General features: G+C 36.2%; 3 protein-coding genes across 3 annotated transcripts in view; 1 reads left to right on the forward strand and 2 right to left on the reverse strand.

Annotated features, from left to right (window-relative positions):
* Positions 1-33: 33 nt before the first annotated feature.
* On the reverse strand, positions 34-2,435 carry LOC129800974 (uncharacterized). The gene is made up of 5 exons (XM_055845723.1): positions 2,018-2,435; positions 1,762-1,944; positions 1,550-1,678; positions 1,321-1,472; positions 34-504 (listed from the first exon to the last, which is right to left on the reverse strand). The coding sequence occupies exons 1-5, from the start codon at positions 2,433-2,435 to the stop codon at positions 34-36; spliced, it is 1,353 nt and encodes a 450-aa protein (XP_055701698.1).
* A 4,835-nt stretch (positions 2,436-7,270) lies between these two features.
* On the reverse strand, positions 7,271-13,517 carry LOC129801313 (DNA replication factor Cdt1). The gene is made up of 3 exons (XM_055846211.1): positions 13,373-13,517; positions 12,885-13,308; positions 7,271-9,107 (listed from the first exon to the last, which is right to left on the reverse strand). Exons 1-3 carry the CDS (start codon positions 13,515-13,517, stop codon positions 7,853-7,855), a joined length of 1,824 nt encoding a protein of 607 aa, XP_055702186.1. The 3' UTR covers positions 7,271-7,852.
* A 110-nt stretch (positions 13,518-13,627) lies between these two features.
* LOC129801311 (SRSF protein kinase 3) overlaps positions 13,628-18,950 on the forward strand; it is a 19,339-nt gene continuing 14,016 nt past the window's right edge. Inside the window, exon 1 of the mRNA XM_055846210.1 lies at positions 13,628-14,485. Coding sequence (XP_055702185.1) covers positions 14,149-14,485 — 337 coding nt within the window. The 5' untranslated portion in view covers positions 13,628-14,148. The remainder of the gene's footprint in view (positions 14,486-18,950) is intronic.

Here is an 18,950-nt window from a genome sequence, read left to right on the forward strand (position 1 = left end):
AGTGCAATCTCTTTAATTATTATTTCATCACACTTATATATCCCAATTAAATATATAATTTTCTGCAAGACGTTTCCTTCTTGTTAGAATTTTCTGTTTCTTCTGATGGGTGTGGTCACATTTGGCAAATGTTTTTGCACAATCTGCCCCTCCCAAGCCCAATAGAGCAGCCTTGAGACTATCTATAATAGACATCATTGCTGGCTGTCCTTTAATTATTCTGGAAGAATACCATGTCATGCCAAGACTCCACAGTGGTATCCAGTATTTGGTTGAATCAGTAAATGTTCTAGAGAGTTTGTTGTTTTCACAAATTGCAAGTTGAAGGCATATCCCTTTGTCGGTGTCAGCAACTTGAGCAGCATCAATTGACATTAAGGTAATTCTGGCCAAATCATTCATCTTCATCACCATTGAATAAGATGCTTCCCTTTTACCGCGAATCTCTTCAGTTTCCGGACCCATATCCATTGGCATCATCATCATGTTGTTGGTGGTATTTCCCTAAATAAAGTTAAATTACTTGATCGTTCTTATTAACTACCAACTTGATACTATACTGAGAGAAATCCGAAAAAGTTAAAATAACATTCCGGAAATGTTAATTTTACCCTGCAGTATTGATCCAAAATCGGTGTAAATATTACCCTTTTTAGGTGTATTAGGGGTTAAAGGTACCCTTTTTCATGTTAATTTTACCATTAATAAGGTGTAAAATTAACATTAAAAAATGTTGATATATTTTTACACCAAAAAAAGTGTTAAATTTACGAGGAAAAAATGTTAATCGCACCCTCTTTTTTCCTCAGTGTATAGGGTAAGTGTGCCAAATTTCGGAATAGTTGCATGCAAGCGTCAAAGTCTTAAGTTTGAAATGTAATATTTTAAATTCAAATTGATTTTTTTATTCTTTCTTCTCAAACACTGTTGCTTGGAACCTTGTAAAGTGTTTACCGTCTTTTTTTACTCTAAAATCATTTTTAATACATTTTAAAATGAATAAAAATGTTGTAGACATAACTTTGGTGCCCTATTTCGGCCACCTTCATTCTCATAGTTCCTTGCCCTTCAGGAATTCTACCAATATCTTTTTCACGTCATCTCGTTTGTCGAAGTTACATTTTTTGTTATTCTTTTGCATCGTATAATCTTTAGAGTACGTAAAATCTAAAAGTTCATGGAAATTCGAGGAACAAAAAAGATGGTCGAAATTGAAAGCTGGCCGGAATTTGACACACTTACCCTACATATTTGAAAAACAATCCTCAAATTTTACAAAAAAAAATTAACTAAACTTAAAAAAAAATTAAAAAGATTTACCATTGTAATGCACATGATTACATGAAGAATAAACATTCCGAATGAAAGAAAAGCCAGGGTTGTTAGGGCGATCTCAAATAGATCTTTCAGACCAAGTGCCTTGCCAAACTTGGATTCTTGCATCGGATAGTCATCGTGGTCGTGATAGTAACCTTTTTGGAAATAGAAAATAAAATCTTTACATTCACTGGTCACTCGCATGATCGAAAGCATTAAAGTAATCAGTCACCTGAAGCAGTCAAGATCTCATTGGTATTGAGAAAGTCAGAATTTAGATGAAAATTCTTGCCAAAGTCCTCAACAGAGAAAGAAGGATTACCCAAAGTGAAGAAAGGAGTTGAAAATGAGAGGGGAAGGTCTGCAAGTTTCAAGGAAAGACAGGGAAGAACAAGAGAAATTGTTAATATATTTGACTTCTCTAACTCTTCCTACCAGTCTTACTTCCGGCTGTTGCTTGAGGTGGGTGCATCTCTGTATCATAGTACTGTTCATGATTTCCATATGGCGAAGAATAAGACATTGTATCACTCTCTGGACGACTAAACTGAGTATGATGGGGCATATTGTAGTGCATCCCATCGCTGTCTTGAATTTCTGACACTGGTGGATTATGCACAGCGTATCCTAATAAATATTCCTTATCATTCCAATTGATTCCTATTTAAAACGGTAAGACGGGTAGGATAAAAATACTTACCTGTAATATCACCTTCTTCGTACTCGCTCCATTCATCATACTCTGATTGATCTTTATCAAAAGTTCGGTCGATACGTTTTTTGGAAGACGAATTAACACTTCTTTTCATATAGTTATCGTAAATATCTTCAAGAGTTGAGGACTTTTCCAACCAATTGCTATATCCAGATGATCCTTCATCATACAACATGTTCCCTTTGGAATTAATTTTTCTAATATTTAGTGAATCATTTCCCTCTAAAACACCAATTCTATTGGTGAGGATATGAGAGGATGGAAACATTTCCGATAAGAGATTTTCAGTAAGAAAATTGCTGCATTTGTACTCATTCATTTTGTCTCTGTGGAATCTCATGGTGGAAAAAGCATTTTTCCAGCTTCCATCTTCACTTTTATTCACTGGAACGGAATTAACCATCTTTCCAATTCGAGCCAGTCATGAAAAATAATAAAAATATTTTTCAATTTACTGTAAATAAATTCGACTATGGGATTTTAATATCATTTTCTTATGCAATTGTTCATATTTAATTGTCTAATATTCTACCTAATCGTTATACGAGCTTCAAACCTGAGGTTTGGCAATATGGCTTAGGGGAGACCGGGGTAAAATTAGCCAGCAAATGATATTTTTGTTTGTCTATAAATTATGAAAAATATGTTTAAATTAGACTGACAAATATTTAAATGAATACGCAGAGAGTTAATTACTCTGAAAGGATAGCAGTTTGCTTAATATTCTTTCTAAGGAAAACTCTAACACCCCACTATCTAATACTATACGTGGCTAATTCTGCCCCGGTCTCCCCTAAGTGTTTTAAGTCGGTGTGAGCCAAAATTCCGAATTTTCAAAATCCTGAAAGGGATGAAATTATCTGGAGGAAAATGTTTAGAATAATTTTCAAGACGGGTTCCGGTCAAAATCCCGAACGCCAAAATCCCGAAAGCTCACAGCTACTCCCACGATTGCACTCGCGTTTGCTGGAGGCAAAGGGAAATCTTCTGTGTCTTAGAAAATTATTCTAAACATTTTCCTCCATATAATTTCATCCCTTTCAGGCTTTTGAAAATTCGGGATTTTGGCTTTCGTGATTTTGGCTTTCGGGATTTTGGCCTTTTCGGGATTTTGGCTGCCAGCGATATAAGATATATAAAAAATATATCTGTGCTCCGCTGAGTTCCCGTGACCCTATTACTCCTCATAGGTATGTTTTTATTGGATGTGATTTGCCATCCTTCCTTCAGATTCGTGCCCTTCTTTTTCTGCACCGCCTGATAGCGACTGAGTGCCCGAATTACTTGGCTTCCCTTCTGATTAGGGGGGGGGGGGTTCGATTAGACTTTTTACCGAACATTATTAGTCCGGGGTGTCTCGCTCTACAACTCTCTTCCTGGTAAATCTCGCAGATCTGTTGTCTCTATCCAAGGGCATTTCAGTCATGGGCTTCACAATTGTGTAGCTCAGAGGCAAAATGACACATATCCTATGGCTAAAGCATAGGATATGTGTCATTTTGCCTCTGAGCTCCACAATTAGTACTCTAATTTTTTTTCTTTTAACTCTTTCGTCTCTTTTGGGACTGTAGTACCCAAAGAAGCATATGCATTATTCTATGAAAAACAATGTTTTTTTAATTATTCAGAACTGATAAAAATCCTATTCTTGTGGATGATTACAAACTATAAGGATGTCCAAATGTAAGATATTTTTTGTAAGACCTCAATTAATTCCTGAGCTTAGATATTTTTGATTAAAAAATTGTAAAATTGGTTTGCAGCATATGCTGCGGTCCGGAAAGAGTTAACGCAATCTCAGCTTGATTTTTTGAGTCTCCCACTATTCTCACTTTGTTGTTTTTCTTTGATTTTTTTCTTTTTTCATGTTTCCTTTTTTTCGTTTTTCACTGCCACGCATTTGTAAGAGGGTTGTACCCTATTTGTCGTAGTTTGTTTTTAAATAAATTTAAATTGAAAAAACTAAAAACGGTGAGAGATATCGACTTACGGTCTTCGGTGAGCTTTCTAAAACGACATAATCTCAAAGTATATAGACTCTCTCTCAAATGGGCATTTGGGGCGAAATGTTATCCTGTTTATCGATAGATTTGGGCGTCAAAGCCTTTGTAAATTCCACAAAAAGCGCTCAATTATAAAGAATTACGATAAAATAGGAAGAACTAGAGCGAATTTGAGCAAATTACCTTCATAATTAAACGTGAACATTGTCAACAAAATTTTTCGCCCGATTGAAATAGAGCCGATTGAGTGAGAGTCTACGCAATCTCTTCCTGTTTTCCCCCTTCCCCTTCATTCGTTTGATATCCCCCTAAAATACGTCAAAAATAAGATATTTATATCTTTGCTCAAAATTGACCCAATCGATTTTAACGATTTTCGAATATGTTTTGTAGTTATGTCAATTGTTATGCCCAACGCACAATACCTTTTGTTTGTAAACATGTATTCAAAATTTCCTATAAGAGAGAGCGGAATGACTAGATTTACGTTTCATTCACTCTCACTGAAATGTCAAAAGCATGTTTACAAAACAAAAGTTATTGTACGTTGGTTATTATATGTCCAACGCACAATAATTTTTGTTTGTAAACGTGTTTTCAAACTGCCTATGAGAGTGAGCGAGATGACTAGATTTAGGTCTCACTCCCTCTCCTAGGAAGCACCGAAAACATGTTTACAAACAAAAGTTGTTGTGCGCTGGACAATATTAAAATATTTTTAAATGCGTACTTGAACCAATTTTCAATTTCAGATATTTTATTCATTCCGTTATTACGTGCAGTTATATTTTACACCCTCCACCAGTTATAATTTAATTGAATTTAATTTAACTCTTTCACGTCATTAGGGTCATATATGATCCGGGGAAAAAAGTTTTTTTTGACTATTTTACATTAATTGGAATCTATCTGTTTGTGCACGACATCATAAAAGAAGGATGTAAGATTCTTGGATAATTTTCTTAAGACTCCAGATATTCAGGAAAAAAAATATTTGAGATCAAAAATCACGAATTTCGAACTTTGTGAAATGACTTTTCTTTTTCAAAATTTTTTATATTAATTTATTTTTTTCAGCAAAAAGTTCTTTAGAAATACAAAATAGGATATCCAAAGATTGTATATTGCATATTTTGATATAATAAACTACTCTCAATTTTCCAGAAAAGCGTGTAGAATTTTCCGGGTCATATATGACCCTATTGTCGGCAAGGGTAACAGTGTTTTCGTCCCAAATCTATAGCGAAATGTAGTTGGGACATTGTTTTTCTTTGTGAAATGCAGGTGGGACATCTATAATTCATCTTATATCTGATGAATTATAACATATTTTGCAATATTTTAGAGTATTCTGTAAGCGTCTCATATTGTGCAATTGTATTGTGTGTGAATAAATATGTAGATAAGTTTATTTTTGCCAAATACCACTCAAAATATTGTGACAGAGACTGTTCAAAGGATTACCAGGAAGATTCCTTGAACATCAGGAGTACAGTGTTCATCAAGACAATCCAGTTTGTCATGGTTTTGGCCAAATTAATAACTTCAAGCAAAAAAAACTTAAAAAGCCCGTGATATAAATTTTGAAAATGGTATGCACACTTCCCTTGAGGACAATAGGGTCATATATGACCCGAGGTTTTTCCAAGTTTTCACGCAATGGAAATTTTTTTTCTCTCAGAACTATTATATTTGATCATAAAGCATTAGGAAAAACTCAATTTTACATGAATTCACTTGCTGAATAAAAGTGTGACGTGAAAGAGTTAATTTCGCCTAAAAAGGATTGTCATCCGGATGTCATTATTAAAAAAATGGTTCACATTAAATAGAAATATTTCAAGATAAACTATTAACTTATTTCTTTTCATTCCTTTTCATCCCTTACCTTTTCGTTATTTTATTATTCGAGCGATTTGAGCAAATAAAAATTAATAATTAATTTTTGAACTTTATGTGCAAACATTCAGCGAATTTCACTTTGCCATAGTCGTCATAGTTAGGGGAAATGCTTCTAATTTTGTCCAGTTTCTTATTTTGGACACTTTGAGGATAACATTGGACACTAAAAATAAATTGATTAAAATGATGGATTTTTATTCCAATATTTGATGAATAATGAATTATATCTAAATATTTGTTCCTTTTGGAATATTTTAACACTAAATACGTTAAAATTTGAATAAGATTTGAGTTGAAATTGCTTTGTTGAAAATTCAGTGTGAGCAATTGCTTACGAGAAATATGACAGAACTTCGTGGCTTACTTCAGTCTTATTTAGTTTTGGTGAAGTACTAACAAAGTTTGTTCGCTGTTTTTGAGTAATATTATTGAATATTCATTGAATATTGTGTTGATTCACGTTACTGATGATTTGTACATTTGACCTGAAGTGAGATTTGCCTTGTGAATTATATTTTTCGTGTGAAAAATGGGAAATTTTTTAAGACATTCACCAGTGAGGTGATGATTCTTATTTTGGACAGGTGTTTTTCTCACGAAATTTCGTGAAGTTTTAGCTTTTGTGATGACTAGGTTGGACAAATGCCTGGAGAAATGAAGGAGCATCATCTCTACGAAAGAGATGCAGTGAGAAATGCCTTGAAAGGCTCCCGGAAAGGGCAGGGAATGAGCGAATCCGCACGTACTTGGAGTACCGAAGTCAACTCACTTTAATGAATGATATGGAAAGTTTCTGGGCTTCTTGTGACATTCCACGTTTCCCTTACATGACCAGGAAGAGGACTTGGTAAGATTGGTTCATGAAATGAAGAACAATGAGCATCCTGTTGAGGCGGATTATCTGTCCAAATTTACAGACAAGTTGTAAAAATTAATAACCAAGTTGTCCAAAATAAGAGTCAAATTCACCTCTACATATCAATTCATTTTTAAACGTATTAAAACTAATTTTAGTAAAAATGAGATGATAAATAGCTTGCCAAGTTTCTAAACAATCCTTCTGAAATGAGAGTAACAAGAAAAGTCAATTAGTATTGAAAATATGGCACTTCAAACTTAGGATATCGATGCTTATATGCAGACTGTCCAAAATTATAAGCACTTCCCCTATATTCAATAGTTCCAAATAAATAGCACTTCATTTTTTAAACTTCAATTTATTGTCCAACTCATTATTTTACAAACCCAAATTTGTCCTAACATTCATACTCATTTGAAATCAGGAAAAGGAATTTTATAGAGCCCAATTTGTGCAAAAGGGATTTCAAAAGTATTTTTTTATTGCAAAATAATGAAATTTTATTGAACGAAAACTTAATGTTATTCACAATTTGTGGAACTATTTTATTGAACTGAAAGAAAAAAAAACTAGAATTTCTCAAAGAAAATTTTAACTAGAAAACAAAACCTGAAAAAAAAGTATCTTTCAATGTCAATTCCGCTGACGAGAAATTGCTGCTGTACAATTTTCAGAAGGATTAAGGATCAACCTCACCCAGTTGGTGTAACTACCTGTGCATGGTGTGGACTCTGGTCAAGAAGAAGGGCAGTTGGCATGAGGCTATCACTGAGAATATCATCCACACTCACTGCAAAATCCTGCATATTGCTGCAGGAGCACTTTGATATGCACAACACTAGCATCAATACCCTCTGCATGATCTTCCCGTGACAGACTTGGTGACACTGTGATGATCTCTTCAGCAGAATTGCCATTTATTTCACACTCAGAAACGCAAGCAAAAAAAAACCGTTCCACTCTCTGCTTCGAGGGGAACATTAAGTGAATTATGACGTGTGATAATTGGAAAATTCAGCAGCGTCTCCGCCACAGGACATTGATTTTTGAGGGCACTCAGACACTCTTCTCAGCTGCCAGACGTTCCAGTTTCCGGGAAATTTCCCAAAAGTCAATTCCCCGGGATAATTTGAGGTACTTCACCTTTCGGATCTCCTCCACGGACACCCATTCTTTGGCCTCTTTCCGGAGAGTCTCTATGAGATTCTCTATGGCACAAGTGGAAAGATTTATACGATAGCTATTGCTGATCTTTCCCAGGACAAGTTCAAGTGGCAGACAAGTCTTTTTCTCCGTCAGGAAAATATTGCGAATGTGTTTGGCTAGTTCTGGGAGTCGACTGTACGTTAATGTTTCCTGATCCTGACTCGGACGCCTTGTCATGGCATCCAGCGTCTTGGCGGCCTGTTTAGCCCGGATCTTCTCTAGAAGCTTCGCTGGGACACGCTTGAGCAGATTTGCCGCCACAGTTTCTGCCTTTGAGGGTTCCGGGTTAATTTGACGTGTCTCCAGGAGCTCCATTGTCCGTTCCAAAGGAGTTGAGCAGTTGAACAGATTCTTAGCTGCAGACAGGACATCCTTGGCCGAGGAAAACTTTTCCTCATTTGGAGCTCGTGGAAGATCCGCTTCAGGAATCGCTGAACAGGTTTCCAGATCGAATTCCGGATGCCATCGGGTAATCTTTTCAATGGGAATCAACATTGGTGGAGACAGAGATTTGAGAAAGGCATCGTGTTCCTTTCTCACCATCATCTCGATGGAACTGGTGAAGATTTTGTGTCTCTCGAGGAGAATCTGTGGACTCAGAGTCTCCTGACCGGGCTCAATAACGAGCTGATAGTAATCCTGCTTTGACGTTGATCCATAATTTCGTGTCTTGGACTGATGAAAATTGTAAGCTTCCGGAAAAATTGTCTTTATCTGCCCTAAATGGCCAGGCGTAAAGGTCTTTCTGCAGAGCTGCTGAACGGCCGGTTTCAGTTTCTTAAATGTAATGGTCTCCTTGCGATTGTGAAACATCGCACAGACAGCATCGCAGCTCTTGAAAATCTCCACGAGCTGACGATACTTGAAGGGCAATTGAACACCCGGACGACCACTTTCCACCAAAGAAGCATACTTCTCATAAGCCGGCACCGTGCTTGAACCCTCAGTAGCCGATGGTTCACCCTTCACGGGACTGAAAAGCAATTTTCGGGCACTCTTGGCCACATCCTTCCGAGGACTCATGAGCCCAGTATCTATCTTACTTCCAGACTTCTTCGGCGTGGGTGTGTTCATCTTCATGGGCGATTTGAAGACTTTGGTAGGACTGAAAAATGGTAAAAATAACAATGCGGTTGACCTCTTTTGCCGAAGTCTTGGGAGTCAGCAAATAAATTGCAGAGCATGAAAATGCGTTAGCTGTGATACTTTTGCAAAAAATCACAGTTATTGCAATTGGCAATGAAATTTCTAAAAGACACAAATACAATTTTGGGACTAGGGTGATTTATCTAAAAAGCGAGACAGTTTGGAAAGTTGGACAAAGCAGTGTGGAATGTGAGACACCTCCTTAAAAACTTGATAATAAATCAATTAAATATTTCAATTTTCGATAAAAGATTATTAAACATAATTTTGTGATTATTTGAGAAGTTATAATGCAAAAATCGTTATTAAATAATCAAAGAGTGACTTGCAAGAAGAATTTAAAAAATGTACAGTGCCCGCTCCCTAATCCGGATCGGCGTAATCCGCAAGGGGTAACTCATTTTGGGGAACTCGAGCCAATCTGGCCAGGAAGCCCACAGGGAACCCGGGGAATTCACGGGGAACTCGAGGAACTCACGGGGAACTCATGGGGAACTCTCAGGGAACCAGAGGAACCCATACATTTTTTCAGGGAACCCGGGGAACCCATACATTTTTCCAGGGAACCCGGGGAACCCATGTATTTTTTCAGGGAACCCGGGGAACCCATACATTTTTCAGGGAACTCGGGGAACCCATACATTTTTTTAGAAAACCCGGGGAACCCATACATTTTTTCAGGGAACCCGGGGAACCCATACATTTTTCAGAGAACTCTCAGGGAACTCGGGGGACCCATACATTTTTTCAGGGAACCCGGGGAACACATGTATTTTTTCAGGGAACCCATATATTTTTTCAGGGAACTCGGGGAACCCATACATTTTTCAGGGAACTCTCAGGGAACTCGGGAAACACATACATTTTTCAGGGAACTCTCAGGGAACTCGGGGAACCCATACATTTTATCAGGGAACCCGGGATCTCGAGCCACTCTATTTGCATATGAATAACCCCTTGGTAATCCGGATGAGTTCTCGACGGTTATATTTAAATTAATTTTGAGGTTATGTATACATGTGTGTCCAGCAATGAAAATTAATTATCCTGTGATGTTTTTGTTTAATAATTGAAGTATAATAGCGTAGAATTCTCTAATTAGGGTAAGGGCTCATAATTTTGGACAGGGTGCTTATAAGCATCAATGTACTGAGTTTAAAGTGCTATATTTTAAATACTAATTGACCTTTTTTGTTACTCTCTTTTCAGAAGGGTTGTTTAGAAACTTGGCAAGCTGTTTATCGTCTTTGTTTTTACTAAAATTAGTCTTAATACGTTTAAAAATGAATTGATATGTAGAGGTGAATATGACTCGAATTTTGGACAACTTGGTTATTAATTTGGACAATTTGGCTGTAAATTTGAACAGCTAATACGCCTCAATAGGATGCCTATTATTCTCCATTTCAAGATACAATCTAACCAAGTACTCTTCCTGTTTATATAAAGGAACCGTAGAATGTCACAAGAAGCCCGGAAACTTTCCTTATCATTCATCAAAGTGAGTTGACTTCGGTACTCAAAGTACGCGAGGATTCGCTCATTCCTTGGCCTTTCCGGGAGCCTTTCAAGGCTTTTCTCACTACATTTCGTTCGTAGATATGATGCTCATTCATTTCTCGAGGCATTTATACAACCTTGTTATCATAAAAGCTAAAACTTCACAAAATTTCAAAAGAAGAACACCTGTCCAAAATAAGGAGTATCACCTCACTGGTGAATCTCTTAGAAAATTCCCCATTTTTCACACGAAAAACGTAATTCACAAGGCAAATCTCACTTCAAGTCAAATCATCAAGTCACTATAAATGTGAATCAACTCAATATTCAATGAATATTTAATAATATCACTTAAAAACTGCGAAGAAAAATTGTTAATACTTCACCACAACTAAATAAGATTGAAGTAAACACGAAGTTCTGTCATATTTCTCGTAAGCAATTGCTTACACTGAATTTTCAACAAAACTATTTTAATTCAAATCATATTCAAAATTTAACGTATTTAGAGTTAAAATCTTCCAAAGAGAACAAATATTTAGATAGAATTCATTATTCAACAAATATTGGAATAAAAATCCATCATTTTAATCAATTTATTTTTAGTGTCCAATTTTATCCTCAAAGTGTCCAAATTTAGAAACTATCCAAAATTATGAGCTCTTACCCCATGTCTTTTTATTCTTCTTTAAAAATTTATACAAATTCTTCAAAAAAAAACCTTGTATTATATTTTCGAGACGTTGAACAAATTCAAAAAATCCATCCGGATTACGAAGCGGACATCTGTCATACAGTAGACTCTCACTCAATCGGCTCTTTTTCAATCGGGCGACAAATTTTGTTGACAATTTTCACGTTTAATTATGAAGCTAATTCGCTCAAATTCGCTGTAGTTCTTCCTATTTTATCGTGATTCTTTATAATTGAGCGCTTTTTGTGGAATTTACAAAGGCTTTGACGCTCAATTCTATCGCTAAACTGGATGACATTTTGCCCCATATTCCCGATTGAGAGAGAGTCTACTGTAGTACTGTATATTCCAATCATCCAGATTACAAAGTGGGTACTGTATTGCATGCGTGATATTCATAACCTTGACACAGTAGTTGTCATTTTCTCTGTTTCTTATGGAAATTGCTAGGAAAATATCAGTGTTTTGTTTGATTTTTCGGCATAAGTTGTGAAATATTATTAAGTGCGTAGTGAAAATCGAAGGACATACATCCATTTGAAAGGTGAATAAAAAATATTTGTGAAATATTATGCTTGGCGCACAATAACTAATGTTTTGTAAACATATTTTTGACATTTTAATGAGAGTAAGTGAGATCTACATCTAGTCATCTCGCTCACTCTCATTGAAAATTTTGAAAATTTGTTTATAAATAAAAGTTATTGTGAGCTCGGCATTACATTTAAAAAGGATAGAAAAGTGATTTAATTTCGCGTTGCTTTCAAAACAAGTTTTATAAAATCTTGGACAAGTTGATTTTGTGAATGAATTTGGTGGTTCTGTGCAGTGAAATCATGTTAACAAGGTCGACAAAGATCCTTAAGTACCCGGAGAAGTAGTTGCAACAGCTGTTAGCAGCTGATAAGGAGAAAATCTCCTGGAAAAGGCTGCCAGGATTTCCAGATTCCGAAGACCACTTTTTCTGACAGAATGGATAGTAAATATCGCAAAAACTCCTGGAGAAAGACAAATAGGAGCCTCTACAGAACTCACAAAGCAAGTGGAAAAGGACCTGGCCGGATGAGGTTTTTTGGTTGGACGTCCAGGGAGTTCTTGGTAATTAGCGTTCCTCAACTGTTATCCGGACATAAAGGAGGGATTATCCCTCAACATTTGATTTTCTACATATTTCGTATAATATTTTGTCATTAATATCAACTATGTCCAACTTTCCAAAAATTTTTGTCCCACTTTCCAAAATTTTGTCCATCTTTTCAGAATGTGTTTTTTCTTTAATTTGATGGAATATTCCAATAATTTGGTTGAAATATCTATTAAAAACTGTTAAGATTCTGTTAGAATATTTCACAAGCAATCTCATGATACAAAGAAAATGAAAAAAATAAATATTATTCGGCTTAAAAATTCATTTGAAATTGAATTTTTTTCTTAAGTGTCTCAATTTCCACAATCCACCCTACAAAGAACAGTTTGCCCGCATGAATCAACTTGAGAATCACGCCTTCTAAAAAGTAGTTAGGGTTAACAATTAGTACTCACCTCGTAAACACTTCCATTTCGAGTTTGTCGAATTTCTTAAGCGCTTGACCTCCTTCTTTTTCCACCTCGGCCTTCGCTGGGCCCTTTCTCTGCTTCAGCAACTCCTGACGCTTCTTCTCCATCTCCTGCAGCTTCTTCAGTTGCTCCTTGAGATCCGGAAGTTTCTTGCTGTTCTTCACTTTCTTCTGAATCTCCTTGATTGAAAGTTCCACTGAATGCTCTTTCTCTTCCACATTCTCCTGGCTGTTGTTGCAGGTAAAGACTCCCGTAGTCACCGAGGTCCCCTGTCCGGCAACAGATATCTTCTGTGCCGGGAGGAGCCTCCTCTTCCGTGAAGCCACAGCAACTTGACGTCTAGCTGTGAGGTTAGTTGTGGATTTCTCTCCATTTTCGACATTTTGCACCGTCTTAGAACACTTTTGCACTGCAAATATAAAATATAATTAAACTAATATTGCTTTTAAATAAAAGAGTCAAAGAAAAACTACCTTTTTCGTCAGTTTTGACTTCAGTTGATTTGAGAGCGTCACCATCAGGAGCAAGCAAGAGTTTCTTGCTCGTGGGAGCACTTAAATATTCACTTGCACACCTCTTTCTTGTGTTGAAGAAAGAATTGATTGGAGGCTGATACATTTTTGCACAGTTTTACAATGATATTTTCTGGGAAAATTCCAATTTTTCGCTAAATAACAACACACGATGCTCTTTGTGGATTTTCCCTCCAAATAACGAACGACGAATTTGACGTTTTAACTCTTGAGGTGTGAGCCGAAAAATATTCCAGTGCGACATTTAACAAAGACGGCGGGATGAAATAAAATTCCACTTTTATTTCACATCAAATAAATTTACCAAGCCTCTTGACGATTTTAAAAGCAAAACTAAGTATGAAATATTTCCCATATTGACATAAAAGCAATACCAAATCATTTTAAAGCCAATAGATTCGCATTTTGCATTAGGCGGCTCGTACTACAATTCCCGTATGAGGTACGGTTCGTGGTGAGAAAGTGACAATTTCTAGTGGTCAACCGGGTTGGAGAAATCTGCAGAGAAAATTCGCAGGAAGTTTTCTGAACGTCAAATCACTAACACTGTGCGTCGCCATTGTCACTAGAATTTTCCGTGTATGTGCAAAAAAAATTCAATCGCGAGCTCTTCCTCAGCCTTTTTCGCATCAATTGTTGGCTCTGGGAGCATCCTTTGGCCCGTGGTGTGGTGATATTGATGTAGAGAATCAAGTGGCGTCGGTGGCAAGTGGACAATGAATAGTAAATCCGATGTAAATAGGCGTGTTTTAGTGATACAGGCAAAGAAGAAACGTCATAAGCCAAATAAGAAGAAAGCCAAGGGCCAGGTGGACGAATGGGGCGGTGAGGGGAACACAGGAACATCTCAGGGAGCAGACAGGGCGTCCCCCGTGGAGACTGACCCATCCGCAACAGCCATCACCACTCCGGCCAGCACTGTGTCCACCAGCAACACATTCAACCACCATGCGGAGCCCTCGCACAGCTCCTCGAACGAGACCATCGAGGACTTCGACAAGATGTACACGAGCGAAGAGGAGGAACAGGAGAGTCGGGAGGATTACTGCAAGGGTGAGCATTACTAATTCTCTAGGCATAAAGATCCCCAGGCCAAAATTTACTGCAGAAAATGCCCCATGAAAATGACACCTTTGATCCTTTGTGGGCCACAGGCGTCACAGCTAACGTAACTCACCTGACAAGGTTTATTGCTACGAAAATAAGAAATTTGGCATAGAAGGCGGAAACAGGAAAAGACTTTTTGTTTTCAAGATTACTTTTTCAGCACATTTGTTTTTATAACATTTTCCACTGAAGCACTCATTAGAAAATTCATTAGAAGATTCCGAATGTTATTTTTTTTAAACAAAGTAGGCTCAAGCTGGATTACTCTATGTGCCCACCTAGTAGCGGCAAGGCGAACATGTTATAAAATGTTGTAGGGCAGTAAGTAAACTAATGTAGGCATTTATTAAATAAATTGAAATTGAATCGAAGTTTTATCTTAAGTTCCTCGATATAAACTTTAATTAAAGATCATGTAGCAATGAAATAGGCAAATATTTAAAAATACATATAATTACATTTTTAAAAAAAATACAAAAGAAAATGTTACGAAAAATTCTTGGAGTAAATTCAAATAATTTTCTTTAATTATATTTTTGGGTTTTTTTAGCCAAACAAATTATTTAAAAAAAATAGCTAAACCTGCTCAAAAATGCAAAGAAATATTATACCCTAGGCACACTTACGACTTAAGCCGAGAGATGGCTTAATTGCTTAATGTAATTGTAGTCAAAATAGCGATCAGATTGTTGTCGGACTCTTGCCCTGAAAGATTCCTCTGGGAGACCAAGGCTTATAGCGGCCAATTGCCCGGCAGTGACATAGCTCTGTACCCCCATCCGAACACCTCTAGGCCCTCCCAGGCTATGTTCCCGACTAACTGACAGTGTCGCCTGTCAGCCAATCCCCCACACGGCAGGCAACAGAACTATACCTCCAAGGCCTTGCTTGGAGCGAGAGGCGGGAAATATGAATTTCCCGCGAACAGGGAAGGGAATCCACCAGCCGGGCTCTATTTCGCTATCAGGTGGAAAATCTCGATTATAAAATTACATTTCCGTCAGTGTCTGACTAATCCGTCTCTACTCTTAAGCCGAGAACTGGCTTAGTTCGTGGGAAACTGATGGGAATTTATTATTATTACAGTAGAACCATGCTATAGGCCATCGTTCTATAAACAGTAAAAAATTTCGGCACATATTTGTTCCAAAAATTAGCTCGTCCACGGACAACATAATTTTTGCCACAATCTTGTTCATTTTACGAGACTCAAAAAGATAATCAATATTAGTAACGAATTTGTTCCAAAAAGTAACTCGTCCACGGACACCGAAAATTTTTGGAATAAATTTGTACCTCTAGGAGGAATAAAAAGATACCCAATATTAGTAACGAATTTGTTCCAATAAATAGCTCGTCTAGTATAAAATCGTATCCCTCCTCCCACACTCAGTCACCCGTCACTGAAGCGAGGAAGAAGCCAAATCTATGGCAATTTTCGTGCAACATGGTTTCTCTTTTTAATTCGAGATTCCTTTCCTCTCCTGCTGCCAGCACTCGTATATGATTTCGTCATTTCGCGTTTGTTATAAAACACTCGTCAGTTGATTCTTATTTGATGTTTCTTATGAACTACTAACTATTACTTTTATTATCCCGGTGTAATAGCAAATTAACAAATTATTGTTTTTCTTAATACTGCACATATTCTTTTTTTAAATCAAAAATTTATTCGATTTGATGATTTATTTTTTAATTTAAAATGACACGTGTTAATATTTTTTAAAAGAGAGATTTTAAATACCTTTAAAGTCAGGAAAATATGCCAATTAGTTAGAAATCATTTTGCATCGACTGTACCATTAAATGAAAATGATATACAGTAGACTCTCTCTTATCCGTGAGAGCGGGACCAAAATGTCATACGGATTTTGAGAGTGATAGGGTAGAGTCAGTACTTTTTCGCCAGTAAACACTTTTTCGCCACCTACAAATAAAATCACTTTTTCAGGGAATTATGAGCTCATGGAACTACGAAATGACAATTACTTCGTAACCTCTAGTCCAACGAATCAGAAAACCATAACTGGTACTCCACCGACTAGATTATTTGCAAGTTAATTGAAGAAATTGTCGACAAAGTGAACAGTCACCAAAAAAATATGGAGTTCTTAATAAACTTGTCAACGCTCAGACAAATTGTCTTGCAATATTTTATGTTTTTGCAGTACAGTATTTGATATTTTTTCACTGAAAGTCACTTTGATATTAACTAAGCTTCGCTCTAATATCATTATTTAATAATGTTTTCCAAAAAAATAAAGAAATACGGATGTGGTGAAATAGGGCTTACTTTTTTCGGTTGTGTAAGTACTTTTCGCCACTCATTTTTCCAAGCATTTTACAAGTGGCGCACCTCGCGGAATTTAGTTGAAACAGACGTAATTGTCAATTGATTTTTGTCGCAAACAAAAAATGTGCAAAAAATCATTCGAAATACTCTAATAATTGTCTAATATAGGTGTTAAATAAGAAAAGTACTGTGCAATATACTTTTGCGGGTTTTCGAAAGCTGCTGTTTCTTAAAAATCAATTAAAAACAAGTGGCGAAAAAGTGCTTACACAGTGGCGAAAAAGTGTTTACAAAGTGGCGAAAAGTACTGAAACATGCATTGTTCCAGGAAATGTATTTTTTCAACTAGATGCCCAAAAATTCTCGGAAAGTCTCCTGGTTCATTATAGAGACAATGCTTCAAACCACTTGTACAGAAAATTTCTTTTTATTTCGACAAAAATTGTAAGAATTACAAGGGTACAAAACCTTAAGGTGGCGAAAAGGGCTTACTCTACCCTACCCATTAAATTGTTTGAAATCCAACGATTTTTTTGTTTACATTGAAAATTTATGGAGTGAATCCTGACCTGACTGAATCCGACAGTCTCTCTAAACATGCGTCCTGTCCAAAAAAGTTACAGTGAGTAAGAATTACAGTAGATAGAGCACATTTGCTTAACAAAAAAAAAAACCCAAAACGGGAACAATGTGTCATCAAAATTTTGAAAATTCAACTGCCTCACGGATTTTTTTATGTCACCCGGAAAAAGAGTCTGTAGGGTGGAATAACCGGCTATCGCCATGTTTAGGAAAAAATTAAATTCATTTAATCATAACTTTTGAATCCTTGTTACAAGATAAGTCAAATTTGACACAAAGTTACTTAGATGTATTGGCTCTAGATACGTGAAAACAATAATCCTAGAACATAACGCTGGACTACTTAAAAAACTGATTTTTATTAATAATGCAAAAATAACCATTTCGTCGCCACTTTTTACCACTTTTCGCCAGTTTTGTAAAATTTGTAACCACTTCTCGCCACCCACTTGAAAAGACCCACACTCGGTTATTTTAGGCAATGCTATGAAAAGAATACATTCACCATTTCTCTTTCCTTGTGATCACTTTATTATTACTCTCTTTAAATGATTTTTCTTCACTTTTATTTGAGAAATCAAATTATGGGGCTTTTGCAGAAAGTAAACAATGCAGATTTGACAACTGAGAATGTACGAAGTGAAGTTAGCGTCGCCTATTGAAAAGATATGGCGACAGATGGTAAAATCAATTCCAGAATACAGTAGAGTCTCGCTATAGTCCATATTTGGTTTCAAATTTGACACTTGGGTCGCACTATAGTCCATGTAATTTTTTAAAATTATCAACGATTTTTAGTATTGAAATTGCTCGACGGCTTCCACTTTCTTTGCGATTGTGGTACTTGTCCTTGCTCTCTTCATTGTGGATCACAATTATCACAACTACTTAATAAAGTTTGCCAAAAATATTAAAATAATTATGCATGTCGCAAACTAAAAAACATAACCTAACTTAAAATCAGTGTTTTGAAATCAACGGTCGATAAATTGTGGACTATAGAGCGATGGCCTATAGCGAGACTCTACTGTATTACCACTTCTCGCCATGCCTCATTTTTATACAAAAATAATATAAAATGAAATATTAATTGACTAAATACAAATTTTATGTATTCCACAAGTGCAATTAAATATTCAATAGACAAATTATTTACCCAAATATGTATTTTTGGCCTGATGAAAATTTGACGACACTTAGTACATTTGGTAAGAGATGTTGGATTCGATGCACTTGCTTAAAATATTGCTCTAAAAAGTGATCAAAATCGTGAATCCAAAACGAATAATAATTATTTTTCGATTCTATGCGTAGAAGCAGAAACAATACAAAAAAATTGCGACTCATTTATTTCATAAATTGCGAAAAATAGCGATTTCAATGTAAGTGGCGACAAGTGGGGCACTGGCGAGAACTGGTGATTCCACCCTACTCTCTAAATTTCATATGTTCTTAGTCTTTTAGTATTTAAATGAGTTTCCGAAGTTTTTTCAATATCTCTCGATTTTAGAATTCATAAAATGTTAAAATATCTTG

The sequence above is a fragment of the Phlebotomus papatasi genome, chromosome 2, assembly GCF_024763615.1.
Source record: "Phlebotomus papatasi isolate M1 chromosome 2, Ppap_2.1, whole genome shotgun sequence".
Lineage (NCBI taxonomy): Eukaryota > Metazoa > Arthropoda > Insecta > Diptera > Psychodidae > Phlebotomus > Phlebotomus papatasi.